Raw genomic sequence first — 26,155 nt, forward strand, 5'->3', positions numbered from 1 at the left:
CGTACCATTTGATTGCCACCATTGCGATGAATCTGGATACCACATTGAAAACTCCGGAGCCAGTTGTAACATTGAACACAAGCTACAAATAAATTTAGTGTTTATAAACTCTCCAGTTCCTTTCCACCGAAAATATTTGTTGTATAAATGGTCGCTGTTATCAAGTATGTGCATGTATTCTGCTAACTCCCGCGGACTTGGAAGTGGTCAACATGTATGAAGCTGTTCGGTGGAGCAAGCTTTTTGTAGTCGTCAGGATGACCATTCATAACAATTGGCAAAACATCGTTACTATAAAATAAGGAAGGAACATTTAAATTTTCATGTGAAGTCACGACGACTACTTTAGCTTTCAGCTAATTCTAAAGCCATTAGAAACAAAATCGCTTATAAATAAAGTTGATTGCTTATGCCAAAAATTATAAATAAAAAAAAAAACGGATTGAAATGCGCCCAGGATTATTTGAAATTTAGGTTGTGCTCGTGTTAAAAATCTTCCCAACTATGTTATTTGTTATATATATATATATATAAATGAAACAACTGGTAAGCAACATCACAACTTGGATCGAGTATATTAAAAAAGGCGAAAACAGGGAATAATACAACTAAAACAATAGTTTTCGGGACATATCTGGTCTAAGAGTTATGTAAATTTCATGCAAAGAGGTTGATGCTTCACTAACGAGAGACTCTTGCTTTTTGGACATTGAAGACATCAAATAAGCGGTAGCGACTCTGACATCCGGTAACAAACCCTAAGGATGCTTTGTATGAGGACAGGCAGAAATTTAAACTGGACCACGGTATACTTCTTAGGAATGTTTACATGATTTTTTTTTTTTTACTTACGCAGAATTGGAAATAACTTTGAGTGACATTTCACTTCGATCAAATTGTCCGGAGTGAAATTTCAACAAAGGTATGAGATAAAACAGTGCACTTGTCTAAAAGTGACGAAGTTTAACTCGAAACATCATGTGGACAGTCGCTTTTTTCAATGCTGTTAATTTCATTTCCGTTTAACGTCCTCCTCTCACGTTGTATAGCAGTTATATCTCACACAATTATTTCTCACCGACAATCGAGATCTTTGTTGTTTCTATAATTTGTATGCCTTTACTTCACTTTTATTGGAAGATTCTTCAAATCCTACAGTTCTTGGATAATATGCCTGCTTTGTCAAATATTTTTTACCCTCACCCTACGAGAGGGATTGTACGAGTTAAATATAATATATAAATTACAAACTTTTTTTTATAAGTAATCCAGCACATTATCTTCCTAATAGCGGGAAATTTGATTGTTTGGTTTGTACTTGAGCTCCGATTGCACATCATTCGGTGATATCTCGTTGGTATGAGTATTGTTACTATCTATCCCATATTGATATTTCTGTTCTTCACTTTTCGTTAAATTGTGTGTTTTATTGATTATAACAGCCGACATATTGCATGTTCCTGAATTTTGTAACACAACAATTTCATGTTTTAAAAACGTCCTCAAAAAGCAAATAAAAATGATGAAACAAATAAAAGTAAAAAGCTTTTTCTGTTTAACTCTCATTCTGTCTGAAAATTTGACAGTCAATCACATCTACACATATCTGTAAAGACTGGTCATTTTACCAGCCATTAAGGTAGATCATAACTCTCTCCTAAAAGTTTGTGAAAAAATCTTCGGCAAGTGTTGGAAAAATTCAGATGCTAAAGATTTTTTATTAATACTCTCAAAAATCGGTTAAAAAGCTTACATAAACTTAAATAAAACTAAAAACATATAAATAAACTTAAAAATCTTTAAAAATTCTTGAAATGCATATAAATAGACTTTAAAAAGTCTATTTATATGCATTCTTATTCCCCTTAAAAACTATTTTTCCCCAGCAATAGCTTTTAAGAATGTAATGCTATGCACATGTTGATCAAAAGAAACCAAAACAGCTAACACAGTTGCTATTATTGTGTTTAGAATTTCAACATGTGTAAGGCGCTGCACTTGCAAAGATACGACTTGCATGCAAGAATACCTTGTGCTAAAGTGCTACTGAAAGTCAGAGAAATCTATCTTTAGATTCTAGTTATTATTTTAAATAGCACAGAATACATGGTGAAATAATAAAACGGGAAAAAAATCTTTTGAATTACTTTTAATTGATTGTGCAAAAGTTCGAGCTACAGATGTTAAGAAAGTTTCATTTTTTTACTTGTTCGTGTTTGCGTTACCAAGGACTTCGTCGCGAATACAATGCGAATTGCTTTTTACAAGAAAAAAGCTTAAGGAAGAGGCGAACTGCGCTGCGGCACGGCTGCTGAATAAAAGTTTATGATAAGTGTTGATTTTAAAGACCAGACTGATTAGCTTGCTCGCCTACTCCATAAACTATAACTATAAACCATACATCATTTTGTTTACATTTTTGTGAGTGCTGAGTTATTTTTAATTGAGTATTTTTACGCATTTGTCAAACGAATGGCTAAATTAAAAAACAATGGGATATATTTCTCTTCATTGTGATGGTCACGATGGTGATTTAATAAGAAAAAGTTGAAGATCAAAATGGCAAAAATGTTGAACAACATGTAAAGAACATATTTTTATTATTTGATACTACTTAACTTGCCAATAGCGAGTAAAGATAAAGAAAGTAAAAAACCAAGGAAGAAAGATAAAGCCACCTTATTGGTTTGTTATTGAAGGTTTCCGGTCTGTATATTTATTCAAATTTGGCGCCATCTCATGATAACAAATTTTATCGTTCGAAGTTGGTAGTATGTTGTGGAAAAGGGACTCAAAACATGAAAAAATATTGTTGTTGGTTATGACAGATATTTCTTTAGCTCAAAGAAGTTTAAACGAAGGTTATAAAAAGCTGTTGCTACTATAGTACGTAAAATATTCATGGTTATCTCAAGTAAAAGGTGTTATTTTTGTTGTTTACTAAAAAGTACATTTAAAACCTACTTATTTTTACCCTATACAGCCATGGAATTTCTGTAAAAATGCTGTTAGAAAGATATATATGTAGTTTGTCGTGAAATATAGTTTTTTACTTGGTATAACAGTAGTTATCTTAGCAGATTTTAGGATTTAGAAATCTATATATATATTTTTCTCTCGCTTAAAATTTATTTTCTGGCTGTCACGAAATAGTTTCTTGTTGGCCTCTCCTTTAAATTTGATTCCGTTTCAGGATTCCAAAGTATTTCTATGAGTAAATCGCTGTTCTGCTTTCTTTGTGATAAATATTTTTCTTTAGAACGATAACATTGGGGAAGGGGTGGTGGGGGGCTAAAACTGCTTTATTCTTGGTACTTTTCCATTTTAAATTACAGAAAGAGCACATCGATTTTTCCATGTCTTTTAAATTTTAGGAAAAAGTACTTCCCACGTTCATCGTCGGCCCTGTGTTTACTTTCAATATTTCTGAATGATGCATCTGTAAAAATGCATATTAGCGAAAGTTAATAAAAGAAAGATAAAACAAGTTACAGAAGAGAAGATGCTACACTAGATAACCAACTTAGATATATTCATTGCGAGTGGTTGTATTTGGCTTTAACCACAATCAAGCATTAGCAGGATTTACATTAGCCAAGACGTGACGCGACGTGTTGTTTTGATTTTACGTGAAAAACATTAAATAGAAAATTATTTTTACAACCGCCAAGAAATCGAAGAAATCTCATCAAAGAAAGAACTGTATTAAATTTGTGAAACTTTGTTCTTAAAAAAACAAAAAAATAGTTGATCGTGAAAGGATCATTTTTTTTTTCTTTATTGAAGAAGCAAAGAACTGACTTAATATAACTTTCCGTTAGTTTTAACGTTTTGAAAATAAAACAAGAAGCCCTCCGACTCCGATTTCCGCCATTAGCAATAATCTAAAAAAGTACGGAACTTTGAAGAGGACTGAGTAATATGGGGGAACAAAATCATTGAATATTCTAAAATTTCAAAATTCAATTTTTGATTATTATTGTAACTATAAATCATAGCTAACTTAACTTAACTAAACTTCATTTCTCTATAAGTACAATTTTACAAGAAAAAATAATAAACCTGACAATTGATGAACAATAAAAATAAGAACAACGGCAAGGCTGAAAATTTGTCTATTTTCTCTTTTTCTCTGAAATACAGCTTGGAAAATATCTTTAAAGGTGGCAGCAAATTTTTTTTACATAATCAGTACGAAAGGTTATTTTCAGACTACATATTCTTATTTTTTTCTTTTATAACACACTTGTCACGATTTTAAAACTATAATACATTATCTTTCACCAAAAATATTCAGCCTCAACAATTCCTCTTCAACTGCTGAATATAGCTTTAGTCTACGTGCTTGCAAAATTGTACAAAAGGAAATGACGATCTTCATTATGCTACACACTGCACGAGCTTTACCTTTCGACATCATATAAACTTTAAAATAAATTATTGTTCAATGGAAAATAAAACAATTTGTTGCACTGTTAGGATTCTTATTGACTTAAAAGTCATTTTAGCCTCGTTTTCAAAAAAAAAATCTGTCAAAACGAGGATTTAAGCTTTAGCCTGGATAAATTTCGGGCTTCCAGCCTAGCTGCGCTGTCTCTATCTCTCTATCTCCTCAGGCGATTTTAAAGATTCCGCCTTCGCTGGCGGAAATTAACAAAGAAATGACAATTTAAGCATGCAAACACAAAACCACAGACAGCGAAAAATTATCATGGATAACAAAACATATTCACACAGATCGTTGCAGAATCAGTGAATTATATATATCTTTATTTTTTTCATTTTATTTCATAAATATTTATACAAGATGGGAACTTCAGTCATATGTATAAACAATATGTACAGTAAAACCTCTATTAACATTCGTTCTGTTCATGTATATGCTAAAGCTAATTTTTCTAAGGAATAAACCAACAGCAACAACAACAACAACAACAGCAGCAGCAACTTGCACATAAGTTATGTAGAAAAATTATTTACAAAATTGTCCAGTACAAGAAAAGGTAAATTAAAAAGTAAAATTTTGGAAAAGCGGATCGAAGCAGCGCTATAAAGTAAAATTGAAAAATACCGTCCCAGTTTTATTTTCCTTTTGTGAAGCGTATCTCCAAGATGCCCATCGCTCTCCATTTTCTCTATTCGGTAAAATACACGTACCATTTGATCGCCACCATTGCGATAAATTTGGATACCACATTGAAAAGTCCGGAGCCAGCTGCAACATTGAACACAAGCGACAAATAAATTTAGTGTTTATAAACTCTCCAGTTCCTTTCCACCGAAAATATTCGTTGTATAAATGATCGTTGTTATCAAGTATGTGCATGTATTCTGCCAACTCGCGCGGACTTCGGAAGTGGTCAACATGTATGAAGCTGTTCGGTGGAGCAAGCTTTTTGTAGTCGTCAGGATGACCACCCATAACAATTGGCAAAACATCGTTACTATAAAATAAGGAAGGAACATTATTTGGAAATTCGAATATGCTTGTCAAGTGCATTAGACGGTGACCACCTTTTGAATTAGTGAGATATCATTACTACAAAATAACAAGAGAGGTATGCTACAAGGAAATAATAGTCCCCCTGCCCAACAGCAAAAGTTGAAAGTCCAGTTTAGAATTGAGTTACTTTTTTACAATATAGTTGACACTTGACCTATGAATTTATCTTCTAAATGGAATCTTCGGATGAAATAGGCCTGTTCTAACTTTTTAGGAAACTAATTTGAAAAGCTTCAGCAATGTTAGAAGACATTTAAAAAAAGGGTAAAAAAAGAATTTCCAAAGAGATAATGTATACTTTTGGAAACTCTTTTTGTAAGCCAAAAGCGCCGCGGACACAGATGACATTCTTACCTTAAAGCGTTTAAGAAAAACTTCTCCGTTATGTAATCTCGGCAATTCGAATTTTCAAACGCTAAATAAAATTTATATTCCTTTTTTAGTTTTTCAAAACAATCTTTTGAGTATCGATCACAACTCAGCTTGCCACACTGGCCATAAATATCAATTCTTGCATATTGCTGAAGTTCTTTCACAAACTCCATACGTCCATTGGATGCTCCACAATTAGAAACAAACCAAGCGGCTAACTTAGTTTTTCCTTTTGCATAATTACGACTTAACTTTTTTGGTAAATATGTAATATTTCTAAACGTTGAAAATTTTTCATACGGGGTATTTAGTATGCTGTCGCTTCTATACGTCGCTGTCCAATTAATAAATCCACTATCTGTCGTTTTGGGTGTATTCTGAGCTGATTCCAATTGGTAGTAAATCCAAACTTGCTGTGATTGCTCTCGCTTTCTGTTAAGTCGAGAAGGTAGGAAATGAAATAATACTGCATCAACGGAATCTATTTTTTCTTTATTTTTTGTAAATCTACAATTTTTAATAGGACAGTTATTTTCAATCAACTGTCGAGCGTTCATGTTGTTGCCACTATCCCATATTAACACAGTTCTCGGTCTCGCAACGTTTAATCGCAATTGAAGTTGCTGTACAATGCGATCTTCAGAGTGTGTATGGTGTATTTCACTCTGGCTTTTAAACAATGTCCTTAGTATTTTAAAATCTTGTTTTAATGATAGTAAGGTTTCAAATTTTTTGGTGGATTTTTTTTCGTTTTTGTAGTAAGCATGTATTTCTGAAGAAGACATCAGGCGATTTCCTTTTAGATAATTTACAACCTGCATTAACGACCATTTCGATTCATTACGAGAATCGTTGCGATGTGCGAACTGCACTATGCTGCTACTGTCTATCCCAGAGTGATATTTTTCTTCTTCTTCTTGACTTTTTGTTATATTATGTCTTATATTGATTATAAAAGCCGACATATTGCACGGTTTCAAATTTTGCAGCACAATGTCATGTCTTAAAAACGTCCACAAACAACAAATCAAGATAATAAGGCAAATAAAAGTAAGAGTCTTTTTAAGTTTAATTCTCATCCTAGCTAAAGAATTTGTAGTTGCATACTTTTCACCAGAAAACATCTGATTGTGACGTCATTGTTTGCTATCTAAACAATTCTCTTACGAAAAACAAGCAGCTGTCAAGCTTATGCAAAACATTATTAGCAAAAGCTTTTTATAAAGATCTTTGGAGAGATTTCAAAAATTCCAATATAAAACATTTATCGAAAAACGCCTGTAGCAACCGTTGATTGGTTGACTAAAGTGTAAACCATTAATACCTATTATAAAAAGTGAATAAAATGAAATGAATGATATATTGAGCGCATGTACGGGTAAGTAATAAAAGAAATAATTTATGCAATGTTAGTTATTCTACTGTAAAGTAAATTTGTTATAATCTCTATAAACCATATGCACGCGTCTTTTTTTTAATAAGAATATGAATTATCTTTGCAGAATGCGTTTTAGAGGCAATACTGTTGAAATACTCTAAATTATAAAGTCCTTTTTTGTGAAAATCATATCCTTTGCAGCTTCGTATTGATACTTGGTGTATACATCACTCTCTGCCCAAGCACGACAATAAGGTACGCTGAAAACGAAGTTGATGTTAGATAGCCTTTACGGCCTGGGCGCTAGGAGACCACGGAACATGGCAAACAGGTTGATAATGATCCTCAAGACATCCTTTTAAAGCGCTTCCTATATCTTGTAACATATATAGTTGATCATATGCAGCAAAATTCAAGAAAATAAAAAAACGTTTGGATTCAAGAAAAATCATTCATATTCTTAACCATAAAACTATTCAAGAAAATCTCACATATTGTACACTTAAAAACTTACATAATAATATCTTTGAAAAAAAGAACACTCCTTAATGCATTCAGATACATTTAAGGTTACAACGATTATCCGAGGTGCAAAAATTATTCAAGGGTGTGAAAAATTATTCAAAGTAATCCAGACTACAGGCCTTAGTTCTAGGCTAAGGGTTTACATAAAAAACATAACCGTATACTTTCTCAATATCATCTCTTTTCGTATGAAAACAACAAAAGGGAAACACCCTATTTCTAAAACTATCTTTTTTCCACTTATGTAGATTAAACTAAAATTATGCGAAACATCTTTTAAATAATTATAACCTTATCTTCTTCAAGTTTTTTTCTATATATTCCGCAATTGAATCATTTTAAAAAACAAATAACACTTATAAATATTACGGGGGGTTCACGACAGTTTCTACTTTTAGCGGCAAAATAATTCACTGTAAACTTTAAACCAATCAGAACCCAATAATCGATGTTTATTCTTAGAAAAACTCATTACTGGAAATAATTCAAACTAGCTGTCTGTTTTTTATTACTCAATGGATTGGTTACATTTAGTAATTTAAATTCGCCGCATGTTTTTCGTTTTACGTGAAAATTAAAAAGATAACTCGCAGCTAATTCGCCGCCGAATTCGCCATTCACAATTCGCTCCGTAAAAATCACCCTTTACAAGCTAGCCAACCTGATGTTGAAAGTGATAGAGATCGCCCTTTGTAAATGTGATATGATGCTTCGTGCACGGGATATGGAGAGAGAATCCTTTTGTTTTATTAGAAATAAGTATGTATTTCATATAGACAAGATTCACCCTCGTTTTTTTGATATGAGAGATAACGGCAAAAAAACTTTCTATCAAAAAGGAAAAAAATCCCTAGGGATGAGAGTGACATAAAATTTAGTATGGAATCGCCATAGGGTCGTCTTTTTTGTAAAAAACAGATAAGTCAAAAGTTTAACTTCTAATAAAATACTTTACCATATGCTTCTGTTTTTGCGGCTTGTGCTGCCAGATTACCTATATTCATTGTTGCTTAATTTAATTGTGATTTTTTTAAATATCTTTTCTGTTTAAAAAAATGTTGAACATCAAAAGAGGGTTACAAAGAAAAGCTTAAGAACACTTTTCGCTGTTGTTGATTAAAGCATAACTTAGCCAAGTTACCAAGCTTTCTTCAAGGCGATCTAATTCAGTTTTCTCTCAAACGAAAGCTTAGACGCAAACAAATACCAGAGCAAATCCCTAAAATTCAAATCCGCTTAACAGCAAACCCCGAATTACAATCAAAAAATGAGCACATGTTACCCTCTTAAATACTACAAGAATTAATTATATTTGTTCTCGCTTAAAACATAAGATTTTACGATATTGACCACGTGAGCAAAGAACAATAGAATTTACTAATCAAAACGCGCGGTCAGAATCCTGACCGCAGATAAGCTCGAGACCTCATATCAGAAAGCGCAGCGCCGTGAAAAGCAAATAGTCTTGGGGACGAAGTTGGACCACAGAAAAATTGTTTGAGACCGAGCGTATGTTTTTCCACCTTAAGTATCCGCTTTCCTGATGGTAAGAAAAGTTATGTTGGGTCTCCCGGGTAAGCATAACAAGATTTTTGAAATTCTTTGTGCCACAAAAATTCCAAAACAAACCGTAACAGTGGCAGGACCTACGCGGGGCCACGGGCTGGGTTTTACCTGTAATTTTGGACTATTTATTGATATAAATAAATGGTAGCAAAGGTGCGTTGTTGTTCTCAGCATAACAAGAAAAAATAATATGTCGTATGTGTTTAAGCACAAAAAGAATCTTGTATAATAATGGTGTGGGTTAAAATATGATTTTATCATAGATAGAATTAAGACCCTGTTGAAAATGTCATGAGGTTAGATAGATATTTTACATGGTTAGCCTCAGAAATAGGAACTGTATATTCGTACGCACTTTAATATGACATAAAGTGCGTATTAATAGTGCGTAGCGCTATTCATACGTAGAAAAAAGGAAAAAGAATCCTAACCCTAACCCTAAAGCACTTTACGTACGAATAGCGGATGAACATATACACGCAAAAATGGGCAAAAGTGCGTACGAATATACACTACGTCACAAATATTGAGGATATTAGCTATTAGATAGATAGATGTGCATATTTTACATGGCTAGCCTCACAAATATCGAGGGATATACCCTATCTATTATTTCCAGGAAAGGCCATGGCTTAGATGGAGAGTCCTAGAGTATTTAATGCTCTTTTTGAGCTATGCAGACCCAATTAGGGTCCGCACTCTACTAGACAACTCCTGGCAACATCCAACGGCCCACATAATGTGCCATCTCCCCAATTTCCCTCACATGGCTTGGGTTAACCCGGGGCTATGGTAACATTCACTCGCCCATGTTGAATTGCCGTCAAGAGGAATCAAACCAGGTCTCCCGCACTGAGTACGAGAGCTATAACCACTAATCTATGGCGGCTACCCTGTTTTTCTATTATTTCTGGGAAAGTCTTTGGCCTAAATGTGGAGTAATGATCAATTTGAACTACACAGACCAAATTTGTAGCTTGTAGCTAGGCTAAATATATAACAACGCAAAAATGAAATTGTTTTTTCCAGAATATATAGTTCAGTTGCCTCCTATATATAACATGAACAATAAAAGCTCTTAGCAAAAAATTAGTGTCATAATGTATTGTGTGATGCATTGAAGCAGAGTTCTTTAAAATGCTTCAAACTAGCTTTGGCAATTCTTTTTTATTGATTATTTTTTATTAGGTATACATAGCTAGCTATATCAGCTGTGTTTTTATCACTGGGTGATTTAGAAGACCTTGTCTCAAATGACTGCAAGGCTATTTTTTATATACAACAACCCCTAGGAATGAGGTTAAAGAGGATACCTTATTTCTGCTATCATATTTACTTAAGTAATCACACCTACCGTACAGTCTGAATGTTATCTACCGCGTACACGCTAATATCACACCTTTGCGTGGAGGACGGCAGTCGTTTGTCTTTTGTTATAATTAAATCCATTAAGTGTATTGCGAGTTTATATTTGCGTTTTAAAAAACAATGCACTTTCGAAGAAATATCGGAGCAATTATATTTCTTGTAATAGCAAGATGCATTGTGTAAATGTATTGATAAGCTATTCCCTTAAGTATTCACATGAAATAATTAAATAATAAAAATCTTTCGCGAAGTTTCATATTACATTGCGCGAGAATGTTTTGTTGATTTAATTACTTAAAAAGATTCCAGCGCGTCTAATTTAAAAAAACATTGAGAAGTATTGTTCACAACTATTAAATGACTTGCGCATTTTTTTATTAAAAGAATACAACTACGGTTTATTTTTGTAAAACAAATGGCGTATATTCTGAAATAAATACAATATCTACATTTCTCGATGAAAACATTTCCTTCTTAACAAACAACATAAAATAATCCTTCCGCATACTTTTTTATTGAAACAAATAAAAACATTTCTATCGCTGCTTTTCGTTTTTAAACTATTAAAATGCAATCTAAAAAAAACATTTCTAATGCCACTTTTTGTTTATAAACTTTTAAAATGTGATCTGAAAAAACATTTCTATCGCTTCTTTTTGTTTATAAACTTTTAAAATGTGATCTTAAAACACATTTCTATTGCCTCTTTTCGTTTTTAAACTTTTAAAATGCAATTTAAAAAAACATTTCTATCGCCGCTTTTCGTTTTTAAACTTTTAAAATGCAATTTAGACTTCTATATTTAATTACTGCAATTAAAATTTTCAAAAGAGTTTGCGCAAAATAGATGCTAAAATTGACCTTGCAACCTATTGTGATTAAACAATCGATCGCGTGGGGTCATTGTTTATCAGCGAGGCAATTATTTTCTTAAAAAAACAAAAGCTATCACAATGTTATTGTTCTATGTAACTATTCATGCAAGTTTCGCGCGCGGTAGATTACATTCAGACTGTACTGTAGCCCAGTATGGCAGGTTATAGATCAGTAAATTTCACAACCTTTTACTTTAAATCCTTTTTGATTCAATACAAAAAAAATCATAGATACTTTGCTAATCTATTATATATATTAATCTATTATATATATTATTTTTTATTGCTTAGCTATGGTAGTATATCATAATGAACTATTTAAAAAAAAAAAAAAAAGATTTGTGCAGAGGTTGATGTTAACTTCATTGCAAATGCTTATAAATTGTTTCTGGCTATGAAAGTCATTAATTTGAGTGGATCAGTAAGTCTTATGTAGATGCATACCACCAGCATACCAAAATACAAGAGCTAGCTTAATATTTTTTAACGAAGAAGAATGTCGAAGCATCAGTCAAGCCACAATAAAAATAATTGTTTGAAGAGCAATATTGGGAGTTACCTGTACTTTAACAATAAGAGGATATGTCATCGGGAATAATTTTGCATGCAAATCTTTCTGAAAGCAATAACAAAACCATAAATCGTTTGAAAACCATCAAAACAGGATTGTAGAAGGTGATAACATCATAACAGACCGTTTAAAATCATTAAAACGAAGTTGTGAGAAGAGATAACATAACCATAGATGTTTACAAACCATCAAAACAGGGTCGTAGCAAGCAAAGACATCGCCACAGATTGTATACAAATCATTAAAATGGGATCTTAGAAAGCAAAAACGTTGCCATAGATCGTTTAAAAACTAACAAAATAGAATTGTGAAAAGCTAAAGGGTTGATTTTAAACAAATTAACCTTGCATATTTTTTTGTGACATGTGGAAGTGAGAAAATAGTTTAACATAATAAATTTATCACATTTTTAATTGTTTTTTAATTGCTGTGAGAAAACAATTTGTTTCATAATTCGTTTGTTTTAGATTTTGTTTTGTTTTTAATTAGCTTTGAAAGCATTTCTTATTCCTTTCCCATTTGCTCTGTGAATCATTTTTAAGCTTAAAAAAAAAATACAAACATTTCCAAATCATTTCAAATTGCTTCACATTTAAGAAAAGGATGATACGATCTCGAAATGATTATGATCAATTCAATTGCTATAAAATGTAAAACATTGGTGAGGATGGTCCTTTAGTTACGGAAACATTGTGTTCACACGTGCACATTGCTATAAAATTTTGGATTATTTTAAATACACCTGTAGATAATTAATACAAAAACAATGTAGAAAAATCATCACACTCCTTTGTGAACAAACATGTGGAATATGGTGATATTTTATAACAAAATAGCAATGCTTTCGATGAAAATAAAAAAATTATATAATGTTAAGTTTCTCTAAATCTACATTTTACTCTAAAAAATATAGGAAAAAATTAATGGTTTTTATTTTAATTCATAGCCTATTTTGTGTTTTAGGATACAAGGCGTGTTAACGATTTGAATGCTCGTGCATAATGAAATGCAAAAGGAACTTTGGTAACCATCTGTTTAATCACATGCAACCATAAAGTCTGTTGGAATTGTACTACGTATGTATTTCATGTTATTCTTGAACAATAGATTCCTCTCCAAAACCTGTAAAACATTAAAAAGAAGCCTTGATTGATAATAACAAGAAACTAATAAACACAGTTCTTAAACTTTAAAAAATAATTGGTCACTAAAATTAAAGGTACATAACGCTTCATTTTGAGGTGCAGACTGAATTATGACTTTTCTAAAAAACTGAAGACCTAAAATATTACTAGAGTTGGATCTATTCTAATCTAAGAATGAGTGATCAAGAATTTGTGTACAGGTAGGTAAACAGACAACCTTACCTTTAAATGAACACTGAGGCAGAATATGAAATCAATAAATCAGGGGCAAACCAAAACCACAAGGAAGAAATTGTAGGCAAATCCTCTTGCCTGGTGGTTGTGGTTACAAATTATGTTAATTTTTTTTACACACTTTTTAATTTAATTTGTTGTAGCACATGATTATTACATTATATTAGTCAAAAATTTCAACAGAATAGTGTCCATAGTGATAGTTGAAGATAGTTGAAGACCTACAAAGATAAATAATTTTAAAAGGGAAATCTTGAAGACTTTAAAAAGTATATCTGATGCTTCCTCCATAAGGAGGCCACTGAGCAGAGAAAAGTTATCATAAAATAAGGCAACAACAATGCAAAGCTGTCTTTAAAGCCAGCAACAGCTTGCTGAGTTTGAGAATTCAGGCATTTTAAAGGAGACCTGTACAACTTTTTAAAACCTTGATTTTGACCAAATATTGAAGAAATAGGTGTAGTTTTATTAAAATAATATGATTAAAGTCTGTGCCGTAGTAAAATAAATTTAGAGCAACTTGCTTGTCTTAATGGTTAAAGTCCAAATAACGGTTAAGCTCTACACATTTTGATATACTATGAGTCAGTTTAAATAAAGTTAATACCTTCCATATAAAGTTTATGGGTTTTTACAAACCTACTTACAAGGCTTAAAATTCTAAAACGAAAACAGAAAAGCGAACTAACTTTTTAATCTATATAATAATATGCCAGTTCCGTGTGTCTGTGACAGGCAAAGTTGATATCGTCATTTTCCTTTGATGTCACCGAAAAAAATATGTCTATTTTGTTAGCGGATTTACTTTGTTTACGTCACGTGATGAAAACGACTCAATTTGATTTGCTGAAAAAAATTTAACGGCTAACTTTCCAAAAATGGTGTCTCTCGACACCGAAAAAAACACAAAAGAAAGGTCCCTTCGTCTTGAAAAAAGTCCAAAGAGTGATTCAGAGAAAGGAAACTCTAAGTAAAGAAGTAGAAGTAGAAAAATAAAGTTGAAAGCCACAAGAAGTTATTTCGGAAGTGAAAAGTGGAGCTAGGAAGTAGTAAGGTAAAGTTAGAAGTAGAAAATGCATGCTAGAGTTTCAAGTCGATTGGAATTCAGAAAAAGTAAGAACTTTGATATATTTAGACGTTCTGTTTTTATGTTGCTGAAGCTGCGTGTTACTTTTTTATGTAGTACACTTAAAATTGTCAAGCAGAATCGCATTCTCAAAAAAAATCCATTAAAGCTCCAAATTCTTAAAGTTTTTACCGCGTTTTTTATGGTAGTGAGACATGGGCAGTGAAGCAGGAAGATCTTGACCGTTTAGAAAGGAATGATATGAGAATGGTTAGGTGGATGTGTAATGCCAGTCTGAGAGACAGAAAGAGTTCAGATGAGCTAAGAAGCAGGCTAAGTCTCCGTAGAATTAAAGATGTTATCCAGATAAGAAGATTGAATTGGCTGGGGCACTTGGAAAGAATGGAGGAGGATAATTGGGTAAGAAAGTGTAGAGACTTGATAGTTCCTGGGGCAAAGCCCAGAGGCAGACCGAGAAAGACTTGGCAGGAGGTTATAAGGACAGACTTGATAGAGAGGAAGTTGAGTTTAGATCTAACACAGTCTAGATCAGATTGGAAGAGGGTCATTAATATACCCCGTCCAACCCATGCTAGCATGGAAAACGGACGTTAAGCCGAGAATGATGATGATGATGATGATGTTTCTCTTTATAATGTCTTTTACTAAGCATGAATAGCCAGCTATAGACCCAGTTAAGTCTCCCCAGTTTAAGTGTATTTAACTGGGTGTCTTAGCTACTGTTATCTGATAACTAATGTTAGCTTTAAGGCTCCCATCCCAAGCTTCTTAGCTAGCTCTAACCTCTCTTATTTTTTGAAGACGAATTATGATGTAACAAGTTAGCTACAGAATCTTTCTTGAACTTTTAGGATGGTGTGACTCATTGTTATGCTCATAGAGTATAATTTTTTTCACATTACCTGTGAACTTTACAAAGGGGACCACAATATAAAAAGTGGAACAAATTTTATAGAATTTAAAGTGTGTGTTAAGTTATTTTTATTGTTTTGTTTCTGACATCCCGTTAAATATGCCAGGTTTTTTTACAGGTTTTTTTTACATTCGATTGGAAATTTACGTTGGTTTATGACTTTGGGTTAAAAAAAATTATGAGAGGATGGTATGATTAAGTCAGTTTATATTGTTTGTGTTGCAAAATGCTGTTTTTTAAAATTTTGTGTAAATTTTTGTGGAAATAAACCACATGCAATATATACTGAATGAACAAATTTTTGTAGAATCGGACTTCACTGCAAGCTGTTGTATAAGCTGATGTCTTTATACTTCGTAATATAAACTATTGTTGGGGAGAACTAACTGTATGTGATGTAATATTTGGTGGATAAAAATTCCAGGTTTCACGGTTTTGTATTTCTTGAGAATTTTACAAAATTTTGTAGGGATATACAAATGTTTGCTGATGATAAAAAAATTACTTAATGTTCTGACTGAAACTGTTTTTGTTCTTTATATTTTCTAATCTAACGGTCGAGGACTGTATACACTGAAATTACTGATTTTTCTAAATTTTGATGTGTTTTATAACCTTTTTGTGGAAGATTAATGGGTATTGGCAATATGCCATATGCTGAATGAAATTATTTTTGTTGATTTAGATGTGTTTCTCAATAACCAATCTGTTTTACATTTTGTGTAAACTTTTGTTTACGAACCGTATACGATGTTTCCAAAATAATGAGCCTTTTTTATTCAAGTTTATTCTTTGCTTATTGATTTTTTGACCTTTAGGTTCAAAATTGTTGGTAAAGGGCAGTACGGATTATCGCGTTATTTCTCACATTGTTATTATCCGTGTTGTGACTGTCAGTGTTGTAACTGTCGGTGTTCTTACTGTCGGTTTTGTGAGTATTACTGTTCTTTTTTATTTTGTGTAAGATTTGCAGGCCCGGTCGGGAAAATTTAACCCCGCGAGCGCTAAATCGCTCACGTAAATCAGTCTGGGTGAGCGATCCACGTGCGATCACAAAAGCTCGTGCAAATTAATTTGCGTGAGTGGTCGAAAAGTTTAAAATATGTTATTTCTTGTTTAAATGCCTATTTAAATACCTATTTTAGTGTTAGTCCCTTTCCTCGTTGTTTTATTGTGTTGCATAACGAAAAATGTGTGTTCTTTTTACCGCCATATTGAATATGTTTACTTATGATTTCAGTGTAATAAAAGTTGGCACGGCAAACTATAATTACCAAGGCAGATGGGAAAATAATGGGAATTTCCAGAAGACTAAAAGGAGGGATAATGTTAACAAGACTTGAGTCATTTAAAACAATATTTTTGTTATGTTCAAGGTCTACTCTGAATCAGAAAATACAACAACGCTGCTGTCATCATCGTCACTGTTGCTGTCTTCGTTATCTGACGCAATCGTGGTTACGTCAAACGAGCTAGAGCAGGACTTCTTATGTCACCATAGTTTTGCCGTCAGCCTCTGTAGTTTTATAACCAATAATGTCCTCTTTACCCCATTTTTTAAATGTAGAAATCTCAACCATATTTCCAACATTTTTTTTTTAAACTCATTTTTGCCGAAAAAAATGTGTCCTTCTATTCAATAAAATAGGATATTATAAAAGTGAATGTATAACACATGGCCTAAACAGTTTCACCTGTTCCCACTGGAGTAAAAAATTTGAAAGGGACAGCTAAAACAACTTCAACACTTTCAAATTGAAAAAAGTGTTGCATTTTTAAAACATAAAAAAATCTGATCTTTGATTTGTGCCGAAACATTTTTAACGATCGAAACCAAAAGTAGAAAAAAGAAGTATCGCATGGATAAAAAAAATATGAATAATATTTTATCACGTGAAGGTATATCAACTTAAAAATTATACAAACCTCTCTACTTAAAAACGTCTTTTTCGAACTTTTTATATATTATTAGTAATCTAAAAAAATTAAAAAGAACGGAAAGATAAAAGAGTATGGGGACGAAATTGGCTCAGCAAAATATTTAGTTTCGATTCACAGGTACCGTCGATCATATGAATGAAACTTTGACGTCATTACAAGAAAAAGTTAATTTATTTGTAGCAAACAACGCACCTGTTTCTTACAACTAATAAGAAAGTTTTATGTCCCACATGTTCGTGCTTGATCTGTAAAATAAAACTAAAAATAATCCAGCCACCGCTGATCAAAGATATCAACAAAAAGTACTCGCTACACGTTGCATTACGTCTTTAAAAAATCTTTGATAAAGTAGTCTTACGCGAGCGATAATAATCACGCGTAAATTTTTTGGCGCGTGTGTGGGCGTGTGCGCGTGCGATCGCACGCGTCTCCTGACTGGACCTGGATTTGTGTGGAGGATTTAATGCGATTTGACATTTAATATTTGGCGAAAATTTTAGGAACATTTTTTTGTATATGCACTGCTGGTGGCAGCAAAACATCTAAAGCAACCTATTTTTTCATTGGCCTTTTTCCTAAGTGGATTTTTCCACGGGCCTTATCGACTAGTCTCTATAATAATACGCCAGTTCTGTCTGTCTGTCTGTGACTTTTGCAAAGTGGATTATATTCTTTACTATTTTCTTTGATAAAGTCTTTAAAACATCGACCATGAAATTGTTCTGTAAATTAAGAAACTTCAACGTTAAAATAATATTACGTCAAAGGAATGTACATTAAATTAATGAAGCCATTACAGTGCACCTATAACTTTGAGGCCAAATAACTTGGAAACAAGGTGGTGACGTCATTGATTTTTCACCGCATGGGTAACTAGGGACCACCCGGGTCCAATTTGGGAAATATTCCCAAACCTGGGTCCCCAAATCCGTTTCGAAATGGATGGGTTAATGACGTCATCACAAAGCCTTTAAACCCTAATATCTCTCCAACCGTTTGTCAAAAGTACATAATCCAATACATTTTTTTGATCAGCATTTCAGGATCTATACGATGAAGGCAACATGTGTAAAAAATGTTTTGAGATTTTGCAGGCCATTGCTGAGGTCAGTAAAATTTTTAAACCCTCATATCTCCTCAGGCGTTCATTAAAAATATATGATCCTATGAATTATTTTAATCAGTGTCTAAGGCTCTTCTTATTACAGGCAACGAATGAACTAATTTTTGCCAACTTATTTTTCTTTGGCATAAGTGGATTTTTACACAGGCCTTATCGACTAGTGTTTAATATTATCAACTGTCAATGATTTTCTTCTTTACCAGAAAATTATTATATATACAACCAATATAATTATTATATTTTTAATAAATAAATAATTTACAATAATCTGCACATTAATTGGGTAAATATATATCAATGTTGAACAAGTGCTATTAACCATGTGTAAAAAAACTAATTAATACAGTTGAATCTTGCTGTATAAAACGATTTTTTTCAGTTGAAGATTCTAATACAGGTAAGGTAGAAAGGCAGTTTTAGGGTAGGCGAATTAATATGTGAGAAAGATCCAACTAAACTTAATTTAATAATAAAAAATATATAAATAAGGAAGCAATTTTAAAGTACAAAAAGATATAAAGAACCAAAAGAAGCTGTGACTACCCTAACCAGTTACATCAGGTATTTTGAGAAGCCTTAATGGGAGGTAATACTATGAGTAAAGTACCATTAAAGCCCCTGTTTTTTATAGAAAGTAGCACTGCTTTATTACAGGCATTAATAATGATAAAGATATATTAACAAGTAATGTAGATATCCAGCCACATAATGTGCTAGTGTGAGAGGCCGGTATGTAGCAATGATGAGACCTGTCTGCGCTTACAGGCAGAACAGGCAGTCTACAGAGTTTAGGCTGTGACAAAAAGTGAAATGCAAACATTTTTTTTGTTTTATAACAGCTTTTGTATTTTTAAAATGTTACATTTATTTTAATTTTTTAAAATTGCTAAAAAAGGGAAGGTATATCAGTAAATTATCCTTTCATAACTGCAAAATAACTGCATAATTTCAGTTATTGATGCATTTACTCAGGCGTTTCCCATTTTTTGACGCATGGTGACTGTAAATAAAGGGTAATAATAAAGACAATTTTTCTGTATTTAAAGGCTGTTTTCTTAAATTTGTAAGTAACATCGAATTTTGTTACTGGACAATACCATTAAATTCCTTAAATTTTTTTTTGGAAATTTCAAAATTAGGAAAAAAAAGGTCCTGTCATATCCGATATTCTCTCTCTAGTTTTTACATCAGGATAATTAGAAGGCTCATATCTTAAATGTATATCTTTTTGACAAATCGTCTTTTACAGTCTTATTTTAGTCCTTTAAAATCCTTTTCAAATGATTAGATGATGGGGAAAAGTTCTTTAATATTCTGAAACATCCTTTAATTTTAAAGTGTGTTATTTTTTTCTGCATCAAGGTACCAACAACAAACTTAAGGATTTAAAAAATAAAAGACGTTTTTAGATAAATTTTAATTCGTTTTCGTTACAACCAATATGTTAGAAGAGATTTTGGGAGAGGTTGAGATTAATTACCCTTTGTGATTTGACTTCTTTTCTTTAATAAAATCAAAATGGCTCAAACAAATACTAACAAGGGAGTAAAATTATATTATGAAGGAAGTTTTCTTTTGTGGTATTTTTGACACTTTCTTTAATCAATTTTTATGCCTTTGTTTCCTTTGAAAATTTCTTTTATTTATTTCAAATGTTTTAAAGGTCTTTATGAGGGTGTATTTCCATTATAGCTATGCTTTTCTGTAGTTTTAGAAGATACCTCTTGTATTGTATATACTCAACTTTTTAGAAAACAACAACATGCATGTTAAATGAGTATTAAAACAGGGTTGTTACTCTAGCTGGAGTGGCTGAAGAAAGATTTTTTATTATAGAAAATAATTTATATTTAATTAAATGAATGTTTATAATTTGTGTTTTAGTCATTTTAAAGTTAGTGTATTTTCTGTGGTAGACTAAAAATGCATAAGCTGACAAGGTAAAATTTATTACATTACTTTTTTTAGCAGAACAGCAACCCCAACATATAAATGAAATGGTGATTATCTATATGATTTTGCTTCCTTAAGGATTTGCTAAAAGTGTAGACATTTTTATGCTGCAATTTAACCATTATTTCTTACAGAGTGACCACTCCTCCTTAAATTCCTTAAATAACCTTAGAAAAAGAATATCTTCTTAAAATTACTTAAATATACTTAAAAAAATTGAAATTTTAGCTATTCTCCTTAATTTCTCCTTATTTTTTAATTTCTCTGATCGTAACTTTTTTGGAAATGTGTTCATGTATTGTTTATCACCAGTGAAATAAAACATTTTTCTCTGTTACCTGAAATTCTAAATTTTCTATCATTAGTATGTAACATTTAAGATAGAGAACTAAAATTGGTTTTCTCCTTAATTATCCTTATTTTTTTATTTTTTAATTCTCGTTGGCAGCAAAATATCCTTAAAAAATGTCGATTTGTCTCCCTAATTCTCCTTAATATCCTTACTTTTGTTCTCATTTTATTAGTGGTCACCCTCTCTTACCTCAGAACTATAATGAAATAAGTTAATTTTTAAATTAACTATTTTGTGTTCATGTTACTGCTACAAACATATTAAGATGAGTTAGATTGTCTGTTATTTCAAAGCTAATCTATAATATAAAACTGAGAGGGTAATATAAAGATTTTTATTAGTAAAATTTTAAGTACACAAATCTGTTATGCTACTGTGAAAGATGTCAGGCATTTTTTTCCAAACAGTGCAAAATGTTATTAACAGTCATACATAATTACAATGTAAAAGCATGTAAAATCAAAACAGCCACACCCCTCCTTAAAGACCAACACCTTACCCACTTAGGACAAAAATCGCCCAGGTTGTCTTGTTAAACTTGAAACAAGAGTTACGTTTCGGGGTTCAAATTTGTAATAATATTTGTAAGCCTATGAAAGTCCACAGCAATTCACCATCAGAAAAGTCCACAGGAATACACATGCCACTAGTTTTTTAGCTACCATCTTTGACTAACAGACAGAAATTTTGGTAAACTTGGCCCAAAAACAATTTTAGCCTTTGAAAGCTGAGTAGTTATAACTTTTTCAGCTAAAAATATAGAAAACAGAATTAAAAAATAGTGGCAAAACTATAAAGTACGACAAAAATCTACTGTGTATATTCGGCTTTAAAAAAAGTTACCTGCCATGCCAGTATTCTGAGTATGATTGGAAAGATATGAACAGATTGAGGTAGTATTCTCAACAACAAAAAGTCTTTGCAAAATGATGTTATGGAGACATCAGACGTCTGAAGGTATTTTTTAAGTAAATATTGTTTTTATAAAAAATTAAAGTAGAACAGAAAGTTGTCTGATTTTGGTCTTAATTACTTTTTTTAATACATGCAACATTGGACATGCTTTTAAGGTTGCTGGTTTATCTTTTATATCTTTCCATGCTACTGTTACAATACTCTTGTAGAACTGAAATGTCGATCAATTTTCGAAAATTAAAAGCTGGCATAATGTCATATGTATCTGACATTGCAACTAGCCTTTTTCGCTTTTCAGGATTTTTGAACACTACAAGTAAATACACTGGCATTTTTTCAAATAGAACAAAAATAATGAAATAAATTTCTAATGCAATACACCTTACTCTGCCACAGTAGTAGCCAATATTTACCAAAAAATAGAGATCTTGCTGAATTAATTGTATGTGAATCTGACGCTGCAACTAGCCTATTTTTAGTTTTTTATTATTTATTTAACCTATTTTTATAAACATTAAAGCATTTAGTTGTCTTAACATGTTTCTGTTATCAGGACATATATATTTTGCATTTGTTTTTAAGATATTAGTAAGTTGGAATAGTGCTGCAACTGATCTAATAATGGAATTTTCCTAAGATACTTAGGTGTGACTTTTCAATTGTCAAATTTTAATTCTCTAGCATTTTATTATCATTTACTATACTATTTTATTTTTTTAAAGCTTTTGTTGCATAATTATTTTTATACCATGGTAAAAAATACAAAGACGTCTTTTAAACATCTGTTCTTTTGATGGATAAATGTTAAATCTGTGTTTGGTTCTATCTGCTGGCTCATTAAAAATAAAAAGATGAAAAGAATTATTTTAACTGTAGAAGAATTGGAAAATGTTATTAGTTTTTTGGGATTTCATTTGTTAGTTATTAAAAGACAAGGGTCACCGTCCTCCCTTTTCTGTGGACAAATAAAAGTAAGTGAGAGCCCACAAATGTCTTTAACTTTACTGATTGTTTTTTACTTTGTACTATATTTTGTTTCTTATAATTTATTTGTTATTTTTGTTATTTTTAAATATGCAATTGGATTATAAAAATTGCATATATATTTCTTTTTCTAAAATTCATTAAAAAATGAAATAGGATATTTTTAAGTAACCCGGAAGCCTTGAGAACATGGTTCTTACAACAATATGTTTGATTTCATCTAAGCTAAGTCTGAACTTCAGAAGCATAAATAGTTGAGCCTAAAGTGCAGGAAGACAGCTCCTCTTGGAACATAGAAGTAAACAGTAATTTTACATACATATTTGTATTTCCCATACACATCCATATTCTAACTTTTCAAAGTGTTGCCTAACTGATTTGCTGTTTTGTGAAAATGGTATGAATGTTACTAAGCATATTGGCAGCATAATTCAAGGCTGGAAGGCATTTTCATAAGCATATTAAAATTGAGAAAAAATAAATTATGCTTATAAAAAAGAGTGTATGAAAGGGAGGGGAGAATAAAAATATTCGTGGCCATTAAACACCGTTGACTGATTAATTATTCTTTATTATTTTTGTTTCTTTGTTAATGATTTATATTTAAGTGTGACAGTAACAGTTTTGTGGTGCATGCAAAACAAGAGATACTTTAGGCAATAATGCCATGAACATGATGAACAACGTTGATGAAACAATATGACAGTATTGGTGTATCCTAAAAATACATCCCCAACACTTCGTTTTGTGATTTTTTTTAACAAATAAAATTGTACTGTTGCTATAGCAACTTTTACTTGAATTTTAAAAATGTTAAGAATTTTGTCTCCCTGTAGATTAGAAAGATTAGGATATAAGAATTTTTTTTCCATTTCTCTCACTTAATGGACAGGACAATATTCCTGTCTACATAATTTTCTTATTACTTAATTACACAATAATGATTTTGTTCATAAATGCTATAAAGTATTTTGAGAATTCGAATAAAATTAACTTAATTTTTCTGAAGGAATTGTCAAAATTGACAACCCCATATTCTCTCTAGAGTATAAACTGTGATAAATAAATTTTCTTCTCTATAATATTTTGATTTATGCTCTGAACTTTTGCAGATTGTGGTGGTAATTTTTGTAATAAACTTTGGATGTTATAAACAAAGTACTTTTTATTTCTGCTTCATTTCTTATTATGTTTTTTATATTTCCTTGCGTTATTGTAGCCAAGTGTTTTTCAGGTGACAAGCCTTGAAGGGGGTTATAGAAATATAAATAAAAATATGTAGAAAAAGTTTAACAACAACCTTTATGTGTGTGTGTTAAAAACACAACAGTTTTTGTTGATAAACAATGTTTTATCATTACTAAGTTAGAGAGAATGTTTTATTTGGTGTTAAAACATGTTTATTTATTGTTTTAAGTGATAATTTTTACTCTTCCTTGCAATTATCAGAGCATCTTCTTTATTTGTCTTACTTTTAAAAGCACTTTCAATGTCACTCTCACAGTAATTTTTTAACATTGATACAATTTCCAGCATCGTTATTTTTTATAAAGAATAAATAAATAAAGCGGGTTATGTATCCATAGCATCTAAGATATTTTTCATATGTGAAGATTAGTTAGTGAGTTAGCTTGGCTGGTTGGTTAATTAGTTTGGTTGGTTGGTTAGTTAGTTGGTTTGTCTGGTTAGTAATTTAGTTTGGTTGGTTGGTTAGTTGTTTGGTTGGTTAGTTAGTTTAGCTTTGCTTTGTGTCACAAACGTTCATTGCATTCATCTCATCTTTTTAGATTCAAGTTTGTTAAATAGTGAGAACAGAAAAGAAATTAAACTTTTTCGTTAATTTCAAAATTTTTGATGTTTATTGCTTTGCTTGTTTGCCTTCATTTTGTTAAATTGACACAGTGAATTTTTGTAATAAATGAGGAGAAGAGAAGGGAATTGTATACTTGTGTACTTGTTTTATTAAATATTGCCAAAAAATGTAAATAAATTTATTAAATATAGACAGTGCTTATGTATTCCAACTGAGATTTTTTCACTAGTACTTTTAGAACAAATCTCAACATATTTTATTGTAAGTTGGAATCGATAAACCTTAAGCTTCAGCCTTTGAATCTATAGGTACAATCAAAGAGGCCAGTTTTTATTGCATGGTGCTGATGACGCTTGCGATATTTGAGAAAATAGATAAGGAAATTGGATGACTATGTGCATACATTTGATAGGTCTTTAAACAAAACACATCAAGAATCTTTTATCCATCTTAGTATGGAAAAAAGTAGCTTAATGGTGTTTTTTATTGTTTCCACCTTTAGTGTTTAGCAAATCTAATTGTTTTAAATCTTTTAACATTATTGACACTTTAACTTGGAGGTTTTAGGGCAACATGCTTTTATATTTTCTGTTCTTGTATATTAGCCTTGACTTGTTTTCACATTGTTTTACATATATTTATATATATAATCTATATATATTTGATTAAAAGGACTAAGGCGTTTTTTAAATTACTTTTGTTTATAGCAAAAAGAAACCAGTCTTTTGGGATTGTTATTTTTAAGAGAAATTATGTTTTGTCGACAAGAATGTTTTGAACCTATTTGGTAAAATTCTCACTACAACAAAAACTTTCCATAAATCCTTTTAGCTCTTACTTACGACAAAGTTTGTTTGTTTTGCTTTAAATAGGCCAAATTGATTAAGATTCGTTCAAAAATTGTTAGTCTATACTAAATTTAATTTCACCTTGCACTAAACAAAAAGGTTTTCTTATTGGCCATAGTGAAATAATTCATGCTAGAACTGGTAGATATTTTTTCGTAAAAAGCAACATTCTTGAGGGACAAAAATGAAGATGAGATAATTTATGGTAAGCTCTGTGATAATTTTCTTCATGAAAGCCAATTATTATATTTTGTTTCTTTTTATAAATTTAACATTCATAATGAATGAGTTAGAAGTTTTAATAAAAAGTTTTTCAAAAATTGACAGGTGTTTATTTAATGTGATATGTGTTACTTTAAAAAAAAATGGCTAGTAATTCTGCTCCATCTTTCTTTTCAAAATGAGATAATCACACCTTGTTATTCTTTGCATCTTCAAATTGAAGTTACGAGGAGTTTCATCTTTCTACTTGAAATGAAATAGATATGGAATTTAAAGTTTATTTTGGTAAATGTGGAATACCAGTTCAACCATGGCAAAACTTGAGCAAGGTAGCACTTTGTGTTAAATATATTATTCTATGTATTAAACATGACTAGGTCATTCTGAAAGCTCAGGTAAAAATAAATTGGTGGTATTACTTTGTTTTTTGTGACTTTCTACACACAACAGAACTTAATAACCAAGTG

General features: G+C 31.4%; 2 protein-coding genes across 7 annotated transcripts in view; one reads left to right on the forward strand and one right to left on the reverse strand.

Moving 5' to 3' along the window:
- Positions 1-4,768: 4,768 nt before the first annotated feature.
- On the reverse strand, positions 4,769-7,108 carry LOC130653587 (glycoprotein 3-alpha-L-fucosyltransferase A-like). Its single transcript, XM_057456102.1, has 2 exons — positions 5,858-7,108; positions 4,769-5,444 (listed from the first exon to the last, which is right to left on the reverse strand). Exons 1-2 carry the CDS (start codon positions 6,997-6,999, stop codon positions 5,048-5,050), a joined length of 1,539 nt encoding a protein of 512 aa, XP_057312085.1. The 5' UTR covers positions 7,000-7,108; the 3' UTR covers positions 4,769-5,047.
- Positions 7,109-7,126: 18 nt separating this feature from the next.
- LOC130653584 (kinase D-interacting substrate of 220 kDa-like) overlaps positions 7,127-26,155 on the forward strand; it is a 42,964-nt gene continuing 23,935 nt past the window's right edge. Inside the window, exons 1-2 of one of the 6 annotated variants that reach the window (XM_057456098.1) lie at positions 7,127-7,253; positions 13,122-13,234. Coding sequence is in view for 3 of the 6 variants with exons in the window: in XM_057456095.1 (XP_057312078.1) it covers positions 25,952-26,017 (66 nt within the window). In the remaining 3 variants the exon portion in view is untranslated. Of the gene's footprint in view, positions 7,254-8,699; positions 9,641-11,723; positions 12,009-13,121; positions 13,235-25,653; positions 25,672-25,832; positions 26,018-26,155 lie in introns of those variants that run through there. The other 5 variants (XM_057456097.1, XM_057456099.1, XM_057456096.1 and 2 more) reach the window with 5 other exon arrangements.

This window comes from Hydractinia symbiolongicarpus, chromosome 8 (assembly GCF_029227915.1).
Source record: "Hydractinia symbiolongicarpus strain clone_291-10 chromosome 8, HSymV2.1, whole genome shotgun sequence".
Classification (NCBI taxonomy): Eukaryota; Metazoa; Cnidaria; class Hydrozoa; order Anthoathecata; family Hydractiniidae; genus Hydractinia; species Hydractinia symbiolongicarpus.